Consider the following 17,448-nt stretch of genomic DNA (forward strand, 5'->3'; position numbering starts at 1 on the left):
TGACATTTTTTCTAGTTGCTACCTGAGTTTAGCTTCTTGGACTCCAATCCTGTTCTCTCTTAGTGAACTTAGCTGCTCACATCTGGCTTCTGCTCTGACTCTCATCATCACTGATTTCAGAGCTGAGTCCTACCCTAAAGATCTGTTAACACCTAGCCACATCCTAAAAAGCCGGGGATTTATAATCTTCATGGAACTTTTCTCTGGGGATTTAATAAAAGGTCTATTCCTATGTTATAGGAGAGACTGCAGAAAGTAAACTACCCAGTTGACCCTTGAACAATGCGGGTTCAAACTGTGTTGCTGCATTTATACATGGACATTTTAAAATAGTAAATACTGCCATACTACACAGTGTGTGGTTGGTTGAATTCTTGGATGTGGAGGAGCTGCGGAGATGACTGCGGATACTGACGGCCAACTATAAGTTATACATGAATTAACACCTGCATTGTTCAAGGGTCAACTGTATTCATTATTGAAAAGAAAAGGGGATAAATTCTCATCAGCGTGCATAAGGGTTTGCTCCTCAGACAGGTTCACAGGGATGCTTATCAAGTTTTCTGAGAAATGGACACACTTCATGAAAATGAATTGCATCAGCTGCCCCAGAAGATTTTGCAATTGGTAAATAACGATCTAGGTTCCATAATTCTGAAGTACTAAGACAGTTGGGGGTCATATCTACAGAAAAGTAAGGATAGGCAATATTTAGCATCTCTTTTCTTAAGTCACATTACTGGCCACATTTTGTACAAGCCCCCGGATCACTGTGTAGCCAATCTATGCTCAAATAGAACATTTATAAGTGGAAATGTTACTTCTTCCTCTAAGTCAAATTTATTTCCCTCTTACTGAGATAAGTTACTGATCTGACATACATTAAATGACATACAGAGTGCTCAGAACAGTGCCTAGTACACAGTAAGTGTTCAGCATCTATAGTTAATATTATTACTTTTATCCAAATACTAGAAAAATATATATTATGACTCTGTAAAGCAGATAGGAAACAGGTGCCAAAAATTACCCACCACTCCCATTGTTTAAGGAATGGGAAAATATGGAAGCCTAAACAAATTGTAAATTTAATAAGCATCATTTAGTAGAATAAAAGAAAACTAAAATACAGTCCTTTATATTTTATATTTCAGTAATTTTCCCAGTAGTTCACATAGCATTTTTTAAATTCTACTGTAGGTCTCTAGAGAAAAACAAACTGGAATCAGAAGCCCACTGATTCACTTGGGTGGCAATGCACCCAGAATCACAAAGTCCAAATTCTGTTTTGATTGGTACCAGTGTTTGTGTATTCAAATATAACACCATTTTTTGTTTGTTTTTGTTATTAATAGGCCAGTGTGGTATGACAGAAAGAACGTGGGGCTAAATCTGAGCCCCAATCCTGCCTCTCCACTCACTGAATGTTTAGTTTGGGGAGATTACCTTTCCTCTTTGTAAAATGGTGGTAAGGTTACTGATTCCATTCTCACTAATTGTGAGAATTAGGTGAGTTCACATATGAGAGTTCAGTACACTCCCTGCCTCTGTTAGATGCTCAATTGATGCTCCTTTCTTTTTTTTCCTTCCTCTTTGCCTAAAAGCTTAGAGAATTACTTAGAAACCAAGTCCATGTCTGTGACAGGGACTAGAACCTCTTCTGTCCATTCCTTTTAGTACTGGGTGCTACTACTTGGAGTTTAGAAATAGCTGTCCTGAGATAAATTATTCCTTCTGAGAAGAATTCAAGTCAAGATGAGGACTCAGAACTCCCATATTCTAAGACCCAACTTCAGATCTGTACATTAGACATTTTTTCGGTTGCCATAAAGATTAGAAGTATACTTAGGCTGGTCATTACAGAGTGAAAAGGTGCCTGATTGATAAATGAACTTAATCAACATTGAATCTGTGAGGGTGAGGTAGGAGGAGGAAAAAAGAAATAGGATTGATGACTTTGACCAACACAGTTTTACACAATCATTGTGTTGACCTTGCTGAGGTATAACCTTGGTCCCTCCTAATGTCATTTTGTAAATAGACTCTTCCAGGACATGTCATTTTTCTCAAAATATACTACAAAGTGTCTAGAAAACTATTCTTGACTACTTGCTTACTTCAAATTGCTTTTCCATATTTCAAAACAGTTCTCTAGTCTTTTCATGAGGGTTCTTAGTAGTTAACATGCAACAGCTAATGTATAACACCATGGGTCAAATCTGGCTTGCCTGCTTCCTGTTTTTGCATGGCCTGAGAGTTAAGGAGGGTTTTAAGATTTTTAAATGTAAAATGTAGAAAAGATTTTAAAGCCTTTAAGTGAGAACAGTTGCTCAAAGAATTGAGGACATTGCCTCTTGCCTGCAAAGCCTAAATATTTACTGTCTGGCCCTTTATGGAAAAGGTTTGCCAACCACTGCTTTATATTGACATCTGGGACATTCATCAATTACTGAGAGAGATCAAGGAAGCTTATGACTTCCATGTATTTTTTAAAAATATTTATTTATTTATATATTATTTTGGCTGTGCCAGGTCTTAGTTGTGGCATGTGGGATCTTTAGTTGTGGCATGCATGCAGGATCTAGTTCCCCAACCAGGAATCCAACCCAGGCCCCCTGCACTGGGAGCACAGAGTGTTACCCACTGGATCACCAGGGAAGTCCCTGGCTTCCATGTATTTAATCATATTTTGTTTTACAAATCTTCTAGTACATAAGGTTTTGTTGATCCCTGTAATATTTTAGATGTAGCAAATATTTTAGTAGTTTTCTAGTCCATGGGTTTGCAGAGATTTTTATAAGGCCCAGTGCTTAAAACAGATCACAGCAGAGCTGTTTTAGTTGAAGGGATCCAGACTACTTGTACTGCCTATTGCCTAGCATTCCTAGTCCTCCCTTGGGCATTCTGTGGAACCCTGAATGTATTGGCTTTCAAACGGAATTATCAGCAGTAAAGTCCTCACGTTGCAAGCAAACACCTTCAGATGCAGCCTGGGCCATGGTGGGAAGGTGTAAGCCCTCAGTGTTGTGGCTTCCCCTTAGGAAGAAGCTTCCAGAAGATAGGCAAGATGTGGTTCTGGTTCTGATGAGCCCAAGGGTGACAGAGCAATGAGAGGAAGCAGTCATAGTTTAATTCTACCCAGGTCTATTTTTCCTAAAAAGAGAAAAGTCTCAAACCCTTGAATATCCAGGATTATGTTATCTAAAATCCAGGTCTGTTGTAGATATATGTTAATGTCCAGGAGAAAAGCAAAAAGTTAAAATATTGGGCTTCCCTGGTGGCGCAGTGGTTGAGAGTCCACCTGCCGATGCAGGGGACACGGGTTCGTGCCCCGGTCTGGGAAGATCCCACATGCCGCGGAGCGGCTGGGCCTGTGAGCCATGGCCGTTGAGCCTGGGCGTCCGGAGCCTGTGCTCCGCAACGGGAGAGGCCACAACAGTGAGAGGCCCGCGTAATGCAAAAAAAAAAAAAAAAAAGTTGAAATATTGAACTTTAGGAACCCATGTGGTCACTTTCCAACAGGAAAGATGCTTACTTCCTCAAAAATAACTTTCTACCAGCAGCAAAGATGCTTGAAGTTCATATAACTGAAGACAACTGTCCATTCCACAGGTAGAGAAAAGCCTTTAAATTCCTTGAGAAAGGTTGTATGTGGGCACAAATTCAGGATAACATGTAAATGACTTATCAGAGTCTATCTTGAAAGTAAACTAGGAAGAAATACTGAGTATCTGAAGGCAAAAATGGGAAGAGTGTCCACTTCGTGGGCAAAGTGTGAAAAAAGAGGGAAGGGTTTCTCTGGAGTCACAAGGAAACCAAATTCTTCAGCTATGGAGGTTTTCCCAGGGTTAGTGGCAATTGCAGGCTTCGGTTCCCCACTATAGCACAGTTCCCCAAAAGGGCTATTGTAACTCCATCATACAGAGCTAGGAAAGGGAGAGGTGTGCTGGGAGAGTTCAGAGTTGGTAAATCAGCTCTTGAGTTGGCTGAAAGAATATTGCATTAAAAATTGGATTGGCTATCGGTGCTAAAAATCTGTTTCCAGAAAGCCTTCTCTGTGAAATGTTTTCAGAAGTCATATGAAATTAGAGTGGGTGGAGTTATCTCAGCAGTATCTGAAAGGGAGGAAACATCTTTTGTGGTTAACATGATACAGGTAGGAGATAGCTAAGGGATGAAAAATGAGGAGTTGGAGAACCCAGTATGTTTTTTTACTAAAATTTCCGGTTTTTTGACTGAGTCAGACTTTATTTGCAAAAAAAGAGATGAGGAATATTCCTGTAAGAATTTCCAGGAATGGTTGTCCATTCCTGCTCCATCTTTCTTCTTTCTTTCTGCTCTCCTACTCTGCTCAGAATGGGATAACATAACACACAGATGCAATACTGGATTTTTTTCAGAGTAGTCTGAGTTGTTTGCTGGTTCAAATTATTTTAATGACTTTCTCTATAACTAACTCTCTGCGAGCAAATAAGTGTGCAGGTTGGGGAGTGAAGGAAAGAAAGCTAAGGTATGAGATTTGAGGTTAGATATGTCATGCATTGTCTGGAAAGACCCAAGAGGGCTGCGTGAAATGCTGGTCCCAGAGAATTTGAGACAGCTGCCAGGTGATGCCATTCTACTTGTAACTGTCTTTGTTCTGAAATGCAGATGTTTTAGAAGCTTTTCCTAACATGAAGTTAATTACACCTGGTGTTTCAGAATGTTTGATGGTAACCTTTGGCATTTACATGCATGATGTCAGCCATTATCTTCTAGTTGTGTTGCCATGTGTTCCAGAAAGGCATGTAAGCATGTATCCTCTTCCAAACACTAATAACTTCTTTCCTGGCTATAAATCCAGCTGCGTGATGTGGAAATGTAATTGAGCAGCCTACATAGATGTTTGGAGCTCATGTGGGAATATCTATTTGTAAGAGAACCTGAATATTCATGTAACTGTCCAGACATCAATAAACTTTCATTTTACCGTGTTTATTTCTGTTCCCCAGTGAACAGCAGCACTCTTAAGCTCAGAGTTAATAGGCACGTTCTTCAGAGATGTACCCTCTCTTACCTTAATAGGACATCTCCCTAACACATTTGTTTATCGGTTGCCAGGTAGCTCTCCCATCAGGTGACATGAGTATGTTTTCTTTGTCTTAGTGCACAGGTGACAGTTACCATTGTTTGCCATCAATTAGCTTGGGGTAGCATGTCAAGGATGTACAGGTGGTGTCACTTTACTCTGACAGCCACCCGATCCAGTTGAGGAGGGATTGTTTCATTATCCTCTTATCAGGGCTGCTGGATAATGATACTCTACACTGCAAAGTGGGAGAAAAAAAAGACAGGCAGAAAGAATAGATTTTTAGGGATTGGCAATGTTAAAATTATTCATGCCTCGAGGAGAAGGGAAAGATTAGAGAGCTGACAGGGCAAACCCTTAAGAAGCTTCTTTTTCCTAATACAGATGGAATACGGAATGATACCCTTACTGATGGAGAAAGAGAAGAGGGGGGAAGTGCCCAGACATTAGGAGGAAAGAAAAAGAGGAACTAGTCCCTTCTGCTCATAGCGAGCAGGCAAGGATTAGCTGCCATCTCTCTCCCATTCTCCAATTAACCTCAAATTCAGCCTTCCAAGTGCCCATACCGGGACCTTTTCCTTGCTAGAAAACTCTCTGGTTTGTGGACTTAGGTCATGAGAGCATTTTCCACTGAACAACAGTGCAACTGAATGGTTTCATGGTGAAATACAAAGAACTGCAGAAGGTATTGGGACACAAGTTTTCATTATTGAGGACCAAAACTCCAGTCACCACCACCCACCCCGCCCCGTGTTGGTCATTTTCTTCAGAATGACTGAAGGGAAGTCTTTTTTGAATTCTGAAAATTAACCACGGCTGGATCTTTATGCTGTTGGAGAAACAAACACAAAGAAGTGCTGAAAATGTAAAAATACTTCAAGATAAACTAAGCTTCAAGGTGGACAACTGTGTTGACATTTTAGTCACAGCCCATTTTCGCTCCTTAACGAAGTGCAGTCATGCTTGAAAATGACTTATCTTTTAAACTGAAACGCATTATGGGTTGTAACTCAAAGGTGTGTATTACTCATGTAAAATAAAGTACAGCATTTTAACCCTATGAGGATTCTTTCACAGGCCCTGAACACTTTATACCAACTTGCATTAGAAAAGTTGAACAAAAAATGCTTATTATTAGAGAGTATGATGTATATGCTCTTTTGCATTTTAAAATGACTCTAGTTCACAGTTTATATTTATATGCCTCTTTAGGTAAGAAGCCATTCTTTATTGGAGATTTACCATTTTGGAGCAACATGCCTTTGTCTTCTCCATCCTGTTAATTATAGGAATAATTACAATAATATAAATAGGCAAGGAATAGCAACAATGGTTTGTCGAGCACTTAACCATGGTCCAGACATACTTAACACTATGCTAAGTGTTTCCTATATATTGTATAATCCTCCTCGCCATCCTGTGAGGTATTATCCTTATTTAAGATGAAGAAACTGAGCTTAGGTTAAGTGACTTGCCCAAGACACATTGCTAGTAATTGGTAAAGCTCATTTTCAAACCCAGGTCCATCTGACTCCCAGTGCGTACTCTTTGTTCCTTTAATAACCACCCTGACACTATCGCTCCTGAGTGCCCAATTTCTGGTAGGCCAAAGTAGCTAAAATTTTCATTGCAGTTCAGTCATTTCCTGAATCCTTCCTAGGTTCAAATTTCTCCTGGAGGGAGCCTTGAGGAGGAAAGACAGAGACAAGATTGAGCTCACCCTTTGAATGGGGCCTGTAATTATTTTTTAATATCTCTGTGAAAGCCGACTTAGCCTGATTTCATTGATTAGTTTACCCCTCTGTACCCAGACCCTGGAAATAATGCCCAAGAGATGAGTAGTGAGCCCATACCTCTTCCCATGTACCAGCCACCAAGCATTAAATGTCATTCCTCTGTGTCCCAACTCTGGCACTGATTATAAGTGAATTCACAATCTATGGATAAGATTGGTTCCCCTTGTCCTATGAGAGCAGGCCCTCTATGAAGTGCAACACCATGGCTTTTCAAGTAATCATAAATGACTCTGAAAGCATATTTACTGTAACTGCTAGGTGGCAACAGATCTGCCCAGTACTTCTCTTCTTCGTGCATTATTGACAGAGGCAGTGGCCTTTCAGCCCACGACATCAACATCGTGCTCGCTTGTGGTAACAGGTGCATATATCTGATTGCTCATGAAGAACCCCTCCCTGCCTTCCTTCTTTCCCACCAGTGGATCGACATGCTCCTGACAAGCATCTGAAATCTTTATTTCAGAAAAAGCCCATCTCCTACCGGCTGTTTGTTTTCCAAACCAAATAATTCAGTTAATTTCTTGCTTGAGTTAATTTTCAGAGCTGGAAAATTTCAGCCACGTTGAGGTCACTTTAGTACTTTCAGGCTGGATAGAAGCAAAAATGGGAATCTACTTTTTGGATCCTAACCAGCATTTTGGTGTTTAAAACTACCCATGTGCTTTGTGTGTGGTGGGGGAGGAGTGCCTAGTGACTCCAAGCAGCCTTTACAAGTGGAGTATGCAAGGGTTCTGATACGGTATCAACACTCCTATGCCTTTGTTTTTGCATCCATCTTGCATTTGAGAGGCAATATGTGTGATGGTTAGAGGCACATGATCTGAAATCAGGTTTCCCAAGTTTGAATTCCAGGACCACCACTTACCAGCCACAAGACCTACATACGCCAGGTAACCTAATCAAGAACCTGATTAGGCCTCAAGTTCCTCAATAGTAAACTGGAGAAAGGTTTGCAAAGTACTAAATAAATGTCATCTATTGAATCTGGGGCATGGGGCAGGCAAGAAGATGAAATACAGCAGAGATATGGTCCAACACCTACTGCTCAAAGTGCAGTCCCCAGACCAGCAACCCCAGCATTGCCTGGGACTTTGGGAATTTGATAGAAGTTCAGAATCTCAGCACTTGCTGCCTCCAAGACCTAGTGAATCCGAATCAATATTTTACCCTGGTGAATTGTTTGCAAATTAAAGCTGGAGAAGCAGGATTCTAGCTGCCCATACAGTTTTGAACAGAAATATGCCCTCCAGTTGACTGTTTTTAATATACCTCAGCCTGACAAGGGAGGTCTTCTTCCCTGCCCTCTAAAACGATGAAAACATAGTCATGAAACAATGCCTATGGTAGCCTTCCCTGTCTCTGGGGATGGGCCTGAGACAAGTAGACTTCATTTCAGGAAGTTTCCTTGCCTGAAAAACTCCTTGCCTTTCTCTAGTCACACAGTGAATACATGACAGCTGAAGTGTCCCCAAGGGTGCCCTGTCCACACCCGTTAGACTTATAGATTAATTGTTTTCATTTGGATAGAGAGAGTGCTGCCTGTTAACCCAAACTAACCTGAGCCAGTTAAAGCCTCGAGACTAGAATGCCCTGGTCCCAGTAGCTGGTGAGATGGCATCTGGGGACCACACAGATCAACAGATGCTGCTTTGTCAAAATTAAAAAGCCCAACTGTGTCACCTCCACCTACCTCTATAAGGAGATGGGGTGAGGGACTGTAGCGAGCTAAGCCCCAGAGAGAAAGAAAGACTAAAGCAGCAGGGAGGCCAGCTCCTGGTCCTCTGCTGGAAGTAGGGCTCACAAATTCATCTCAAGACCAAGCTTTTATTCCCTCGGGGAGTCCACCATCTCTTAATCACAAAAGCAAGAAGAATTTCCAGTATGTTGCTCCGCCATGCCTAATCAGTTGTCCAGCTGCCAGGCACCAGTGCGGTCTAGAGGCTCACCTAAAAGCCCTCCTCCAGCCTTGAGGTCAACCGTGACCCCTGAGGTGACATAGACAATGAAGGCCGCCCCCGTAGGTAGCCTGTGTGTGCTGCCTGATTTGATCACAACAGCTTTGTTAATATTGCCCTAGATGCTGGAGGGTTCAGTTCTCCTCCTTATGCTTTGATTAATAGGCCTCATTGTGTGCCCCATTAGTGGAGTTTGGAAAATCATTTTGGAAGGAAATTTTTCCTTTTGTGAATGACCTTACACTTGCACTCTGACATGGAGATTTTCTTCCTGAGGTTAAAAAAATCACTTGGCAAAGCCTGAGCATCTGTCTGTGGGCAGGTCTGTGTGAAGGTCTCAGGTATTTGACTTCAAGCATTAAGAGACTAGTGCCTGCCTGGTACAGAGTAAGGGCTGGAAAATTGTGTTTGAATGAATGAATATTCTTAGACTATAGTAAGATAGAATCCTGGATGTATGACTTTGATAGCTGGAAATTCCTAGAAGTCAGTGTAAGTAAGAGGCATTTCCTGTGCCATAGTGGCAATTTCTAAGAAATATGGATCTTTGGTAGAGGTCAAAGGCAATCCTGCTGAAGCCACTGATACCTGACTCCAGAGTTTTGTCCATTTTGTACGAAGGATATGTGAGATGGGAGTTGGATGAATGTTGGAAAGCCATGCTCTATTGTTACTTCCTCTGAATCTCTGGTCATTGTATTGATCCCAGGCAACATCCACAAACATTGCCCTGGGCTCTGCATGCAAAGTGCTCTGTGTAGACACTGAATTATAAGCGTCCTCTAGGTTATCTAACCGGAAGAGAATTTGTCTTACATTCCTCATCCAATTTGTTAGAATATAGAGGCAAGTCCCAGGCTTCATTTTGCTGACAGGCAATTTCGTACACCCTACGTAAGAAACTGTTTCATACACTTTTTTTATATACTTTAAATTGAACCCTAAAGCCTCCCTTTCTTCCTCTTGTGGGGTCTGCAGTCAAAGGGTCTCTGCCTGTTCCAGTGTCATTCACTGGCTGTAGCAGTGGAAGGAAGGGCTGTAGATGTGTGTTTGACTGTTGGTCAGTCAACACGTGACCTCAGCACAGCTGGAGGGCATGTTTCTGAGCCTCCGGCCCTAAACCACACACCTCTTATGTCCCACCTCACATCCCCTTCACCACGTGTTCCTACCAGTGGCCATTGCTACGGCAACCAGGCATAACTTGGCAGCATCCCCTCAACTGCACTGGCTTTCTGTCCCCAGGCTTCTCTGATGCCCTGGTCTTGGACATCTCTGAGAACCTTTAGCCACTGTGGTGCATGCGCCTACTTGGAAGTGTGAGAGAAGTAACACCCTTTACCAGCGGGGAACAGGAGTTGGTGGATAGATGTTCCTTTCTGTCCTTGTCCTACTCACGGAGCCCAAGACGGACTCCAGTGGCATTTAGATTGTGTTCGTCTTTGTTTACTCAACAAACATGAATGACGTGTTGACAAACATGAATGACGTGTTGGAGACAGTAGGCACCAAGGTTGTCTGGTTCACTAGTCTATCCCAGAACCTGGCTCAGTGTCTGCCAGATGGTAGGTACTCCGTAAATATTTGTGGAATAATTGGCTGCTGAGAGAGGAATGAGAAGAACGCAAGTAACTGCACACACAGCAAAAATATTAAAATAAGTACAGAAAGGTAGAGGACATTACAGGCAAAAGCATAATAACGTAAATTGCCGTGACATAGTTGAGGTGTGGTCAGTTGTCTGATTTGGCCAGAGTTTAGGGCACATTTTGGGATTTGGGGGGCACAAATAAGGCAGTGTGTTAAAGTGTTGAACACCGTTTGATGTTCTATACTAGTAAGTCTCAGTATTTTGGTATAAGGATTTATAGAGGTCTGTTCCCCTCATTCAGCTGCCACCTCCGCAAGGACAGGGGCACACATATTGTAGAGTGGCTAGCATGTAGTAGGCACCAAATAAATATTGAATTTAAAAATTAATGGTTGGAGGATAGATGGATGGATGCATGATGATGGATGGTTGGTCCTGGCTATTAAGCGGGCTGAAGGAGAGGACCTTAACCAGGCCTAACTTTCAGTGTGTGGCAGGCTGCACACAATACCAAATTTCCCAGCCTATTTCTTTGCAACTGATGCAAAAACACGGCTAATATAGCTAATGTAGGCCTTTGGGAAGCAGCACATTTTCTATTGAAGCATAGAGCAAAGCATGGAGTGTGTACACCAAGTTTCTGTGTTGCTCATGGGTTGTAAACAGCAAGGCAGCACTTCTTTGTGAAAAACACACACACATATATACAAAAATACCTCCAGCGGATAATGTGATGGGTACATTCAGCAACTACAACAAAATAAATAGGAGAGCTCACGTTTCTACATTAAGGCAGAAAAAAGTTAGCTGTGTTTCCACAGTGTCTCTGTGACCTTCTCATTATTCCATTAGTTTTTGGAATAGTATATAAAACACCAAGCTTCATGCTGACAAACACCGTATTGAAACTATTGCCGCAGTCAATCCAAACAGCCTTTTCCCGTGGGTAAGATTACTATTTGGAATACAAGCAGAATGCGGCTGCTTGAGCAAGCTGAGCATAAATGAGGTAGTGATCCATAAGGTGACTCTAGCGAGTCTGCAAACGTGCAGCTTTTCTGGAGGCTGACACACAGCAGAAGCTCTGCATTGCCCTTTTGAGCTGGTAAGCATTTTCTAGTCTCACCACCTCTTCAGGACTTGGAAGACTGTGGAGGATGCAGGCGTCTAAGGACAAGAGTTAACCTGACACAATGCTGACTTACCAAAAACAAAACCTTCAAATGAGATCACACTCCTATCAGTAGCTTTTTGAGCGCGAAGATGATAACTCTGCTTCTTCACAAGTTCCTTTAAGTACTTGAACTCTTGTTCCATTGGATTAAGCTTTCAGGGGCTGGGTCATTTGGGGGTATTAACTCTATCCTGGAGAGGTTGGAGAAAAGTGGTGCTGGTCTAAAAATACAGCTCCCTGAACTTTTAAACCTTCAAATCTCTTTGATTATGTGGCTTTTTTCCCTTAATCCTGAACCTGGTTTTTTAAATTTTTAAAAAATCCATTTATTCTTTGATATCAGTAGAGTAAGTTCAAAAAGAGCTAAGATGGGTATAAAGCTTGGCGTAGCTTTGTATAGAGAAGGAAGTTAAAGAGAGTCAGCATAATGATGCTGGTATGATTGCAGCATAATGAGACGTCTGCTGAGTAGATCCAGGCACTGAGAGAGCTTCTCTGATAGTGATAGACTCCGAAAGTGACAAGCCCCATTTTCTTCTGTGACATGGTACCAATTAGCCGATCTAAATGGGCACATATTTAAGTTTGAGGTCACGTACAGTTCTCAAAGGCTAGGCTGCCCCCAACAACGAGGCTGTAACTCACACTCTGTGTCATAATAGACAACAGCGGGAGAAGATCCCGGAGCAGTTTTTGAGGCCCCTTTTCCATATTTTGTGGTGTTGGGAGAGGAGTCATGTTTGCTGAAGACTAAGTACATTTATCCATCACACCTTTGGGAAATGCCCAGGGTCGGTTAGACTCTGAAGTTAAAAGAGTGTAGGATGCTGCATTGGTACTAGGATCAGGGGAAGCTCTGTTCTCATTACATTGATTTAGCAGTGACACGGAGACTGGGCATGACCCACAGCGCCTCACTGCAGCACGGAGAAGAGGAAGAAGGCCTGTGTCGTATCCTTCTGGGTCAGCAGACCGCATATTCTGTTACCTGACTGTCCTCCCCTGTGACTGAAAAGTGCTAATACAGAGACCTTCGCCCAGGTGCAGACATTACAAGATTGGCTAATTATACAGTGTCCAGACAGGGAACTTGCCGGGCAAGGCAGCTCTTATGAGACAAACCGTGAATGTCAGCCTGGAGCGAGCTGAACATGGACTCCTCAGACAGCAGTAAAGGCACATTATCCGGGGAACCTGTTCCACCATAAACACAAAAGCTGTGTATATCCAATAAGGGGAGAACTGTTCCCCTAAAGCCACCAAAGAGAAAAACAAACAAGCCCCTAAAATGTGCTTGCTGCCAGCCTTCAGTGTTTAAAGAGTGCGTGCTTCCTCTGGGGCGCGGTCTGATGCTTGTTCTCCCTTGATTTCAGCTTCAGTTTTCTCCAGCAATCATTCAGGCCGAAGCGGGACAGCTGCTGGGGCCATGCCAACCTCACATCCAGTCAGTCACCCTTCTCCAGGACATAACGTACAGGGGAGCTCCCGCAACCCCTCCTCCCAGTTACCTGCACCCACAGCTGCGGACGCGGGAGCTGAGAGGTAAGGCCATCCGTCTCTCTCTTCTAATAGGTGGCACCGCCAAACCTCCCTCCACCAAGAAGAGCTTTGACAGTTGCTGAAGTTTATTAATAATCCATTGGTGGGTTGAATTACCCAAAGGTGACATTTTAAAAGTACATGCACAAAACACGTGAACCGAATATCTCATTATCTGTTTTATTTTCCATGGGAAAAAAAATAAAGATACTGGCAATAGCCCACTGAAGTGTCTGATGCTGGGGAGATGCATCAGAATGTTCCTGTCATTCCTCAGTTTGTTTCAGGGACTCAATTTTAAGATAATGTCCCTACAGGTTGACATGCTTTCCAGAAGTAAGGTGGTACCTTCAGCACATAGATCAGTGGTGTTATCTTAAGAATATAGCATAAAAGGGCACAGGATTTTATACGCACTACCAGAAAGGGGCTGTTCACTGAATACTTTATGTTGATACCACCCTCATAAAGAGTTTCTGGGAGAAAATTTTTCAATCTTGACACTTCGGTCCCTGTCTTTGGACTGCCCAGCCCTCCAGTGGTGTGGACAGCATGCTACTTCTTTCATTCTCCTCTCCACTCGTCATCTGGCTTGAATTGACCTAGACATCCACGGGAAAAAGTTCTTGTGGGCACCCCTATGCAATCCTGGAATAGTAGGCATTTGGTAGACAAAATAATGGGTTGAATAGGCAACTGGAGTAAAAGTTTTGAATCGTTGATTTCACCAGCAGTCTGTGGTTTTGTTGGTGTTGGCCTGGTCTAGGAGTTTTTTAATGTGTTTTTAAGTCCACTAAGCCATATTTTTAAATTTTATGCCTACCCTTTATTAATACATCTGTTCATTTAATAAGCATCTGTTGAATACTTGCTATGTGTCGTACATTTTGCTGAAGATGAAAAGATGATGAAAACCTGGTCCTGCCATTATAGGATTTGGTAGTGAAGGCAGACATGCAAACAACATATAGTAATGCTGGTTGGATAAATGATGTAACAGAGGTGCCACAGAAGCTCTATCTCTGCCTTGGGGAGGGGGAGAAAAGAAAGACAAGAGTGATCTAGGCATTACAGGAAGATTTATCCACCACTCTTCCAGGTGGATAAATGGAGAAGAGCATCCAAGGTAGCCAGAGGAACATATGTAAGACATGAGAGGGGGAAGGACACATGGAGGGAGCAAGGTGCCAGTAACTCAGGTGGCATCATCAGGTAGACATGGCGGATGAAGTCAGGTGAGAATGGGTTGGCTCATGGGGAACAATCACGCTGAAGATTTTACCCCTGATCCTACTGGAAGTGAAGAACCATTATAGACCCTTTCTTAGGAGAGAAACACATCAGATTGTCATTTTAGAGAAGCAACTCAGGTGACAAGATGGTAAAGTAATTGAGGTTTGAAGCAGGGATGAAAGGTAGGGAAAATAAGGAGGTTATTATAGAAGTCCTTATGAACAATATGAGGACCTGAGCTAAGGCAAAGCAGTCAGGATGGAGAATTTATTCAAGGGCGATTAGTTAGGAGGCAGAATCACTAATTATAAATATATGTGTGGGGTAAACAGGAGGGACCAAAATTAATTCCTGAGTTACACCCCGAGACATCAAGATGGAAAATGGTGCCGTTAACAAAGGAAAAGAGGGTTTTGAATAGAGGTGAGGGTGGGAAAGAAGGAATGATAATAAATGGACTTTAGGGTTTGGACTTTCAGGTGGCTGTAAAACGTCCAGGTGGATGTGTCTGGTAGGCAATTGAAACATGGATCAGAATATGTTAGACTTAATCCTAACACTTCTATGTACATGGTTATGTGTAAACAAATTATTAGCCTTCTCTCACAGGATCTGTCAGCAAAGCAGTGCAAATGCTAATCATCTATTAAGTTCACAGACTTGCCAGTTGTTGGATGTATTTCTGTAAGTTCAGATGAGCTTATTCATTTTAGGATTTTATTTAGTTCCCAGTTGAGTTTTAAATGATATTATCCGTGGGCTTTTCATCATCCCATTTCATTCTGCCTGGCCAAGCATCATACCCTACAAGATAGTGAAGCTAAGAAACCATCCATAGGGACTTCCTCCTCTTTGTCTCATCTTATTGGTAGTTATAAAGACTCTTTACAAGAATATAAGAAAAAGGTAATCTGTGTGTCTTCTTTTTTGTACACAGCCTTTAAAAGAATCAATGTAGAAGAAGATTTTAACCATTATTAGAGTCAAAAACAACAACCACCCAAACACCTGATTAAATCCCGGCTCTCACAGTTGCTGATTGTTTGAATGTGTTCCGTGGATGCTCCTGCTGCTTGGGTTGTTTCTGGGTTTGTTTTTAACATTTCATTTTGTTTTATTTTATAATTATTTTTTCAATTTCGTCTTTTGAATGTTGGTAACATATTAAAAAATTTCAAGAACGGCACAGTGAACACCCATATACCCTGCACCCATATGCACCCATTGTTAACATTTTGCCACCTTCTCTCTCTCTTTCTGTCTCTTTCTCTTTCTGACTTGAGAGATCCTTTATTTGTCTGTTTGCTTGCTTCCCTGTTGTTTCTGAACCAATCTGAGAGAATATCTTGGGGCTTCCCTGGTGGCGCAGTGGTTGAGAGTCCACCTGCCGATGCAGGGGACACAGGTTCGTGCCCCGGTCTGGGAGGATCCCACATGCCGCGGAGTGGCTGGGCCCGTGGGCCATGGCCGCTGAGCCTGCGCGTCCGGGGCCTGTGCTCCGCGGCGGGAGAGGCCACAACAGTGAGAGGCCCATGTACCGCCAAAAAAAAAAAAAAAAAAAAAATCATCTTCTTCTTCATTATTATTATTATTGCTTTTTTCATGACATTGACAGTTTCTAAAGAACTGAGGAGATTTATTTTGCAGAATGTTCCACAGTTTGGACTTGTCTGATATTTTTTCCTCCTTAATAAACTTGTTCGTTTAGGGCAGGAATAACACATAGGTGATGGGGTGTTCCTTAGCTCTTTTGAGCCTTAGTTTGCACTCATGGGGAATTAGGATTAGACGAACCAAAGCAGGTAAAGCACCTAGCTTGTTACATGGCATAAGGACAGGCAACCTTGGCATGGCTGAGAGATTCAGGTTTGTAAGCCAGAGGATGTTGTCAGATGATTGCAGTGGCTGATAATATAATCATGGAAGGGAAAATGGAGAGGCAGAGGAAGGTGGTGTACTTTGCATGGCTGGGTGAATGAAGTGGATATTTTCACTTTTGTGGCTTTGCCTTTTTGCTCTGCTCTCCCCACAGGATGTGAGCCCCATTCCTATGCCAGCCCAGCTGGCAGGAGCAAGGGCGTGGAGGTTTATCTCTTCCAATCAGGTTTGGAGATGAGGATGACTGGAGAAACAGCCCTGAATTATTCACTGTGTTTGCACTAATGTCCAGCATAAAAACACTAAGAGGAAATGTGCTTACCTTCCGCTTTGGGTTTATATATCTTTGCCTCTGTTTGCCTGGGAAATTCCCCAGTAAAAACCCCAGCAGTTTTCCTAACGGAAATAAGTTTATCCACTTTGCGATTTTTAGTGAGAAACTGGCATTTTTTCCCCTGCTTTGCGGGCATTGATTCATCATTTATTTAGCTTTAAATTGTTAATAAAATGGGCTGAGTCACTGTCATAAGTCAGGAAAGGTCCACTACATCTATCCAGTTAACATCTGTTTCTTTGATCCTTACCACCGTAAAATAAAGTAAACGCAAGTTCTCTCAATTTGATGAGGTTCCATTTTTATTTTGAAATATTATCTGAATGACACATCATTTCAGTGATTTAAGCTGAACCACACCACATCACCCAATGTTGGTTTAAAATTATTATGGGAAGTGGTGTTTTACTATGTCATATTGAACGAGCCAGTGGTACTTTATGACAGTGGGAACTCGGCGTCTTCGGAAGTGTTAATTTATTGGGTTTCAAAGTATGTCTTTTAGCCGAGAGAAAACAAACATTGATGGAAGTCCCTTTTTGAGATGGAGAAATCTTGCAATCCCAAGAAAAAGTCAGCTGGATTTGTGTCACTCATCTTGTTCAAGAGCATGTTGGCTGCCTCTCCCCTTCTAAAGAATGCCACAAATATGGTGTGCTCTGTTGTATAAGTGACAGAGTTTAGGGGGACTTGTGGATTTACCAGAGTGGAGCGACATGTAAAGGGCTTCCTACAAGCCCCACCTCTGAGCCAGAGAAGACTGAAAACAAGGAAAGGATGTGCTCTCCCCGTAGAGAATGCATTCTAGTACAGGAATCGAACAGCAGAGAATGTTAGGGGCAGTTTTTTTGGAGAAAGTAATCTAAACACCTTAGCTAAA

The 17,448-nt window shown here is 42.3% G+C and overlaps 1 protein-coding gene across 1 annotated transcript in view; it reads left to right on the top strand.

The window, feature by feature from the left end:
• The window catches only part of GLIS3 (GLIS family zinc finger 3), a 499,957-nt gene that overhangs the window by 440,185 nt on the left and 42,324 nt on the right, over positions 1 to 17,448 (top strand). Inside the window, exon 7 of the mRNA XM_065879061.1 lies at positions 12,958 to 13,126. Within this exon, the coding sequence (XP_065735133.1) occupies positions 12,958 to 13,126 (169 nt within the window). The remainder of the gene's footprint in view (positions 1 to 12,957; positions 13,127 to 17,448) is intronic.

The sequence above is a fragment of the Phocoena phocoena genome, chromosome 6, assembly GCF_963924675.1.
Source record: "Phocoena phocoena chromosome 6, mPhoPho1.1, whole genome shotgun sequence".
Lineage (NCBI taxonomy): Eukaryota > Metazoa > Chordata > Mammalia > Artiodactyla > Phocoenidae > Phocoena > Phocoena phocoena.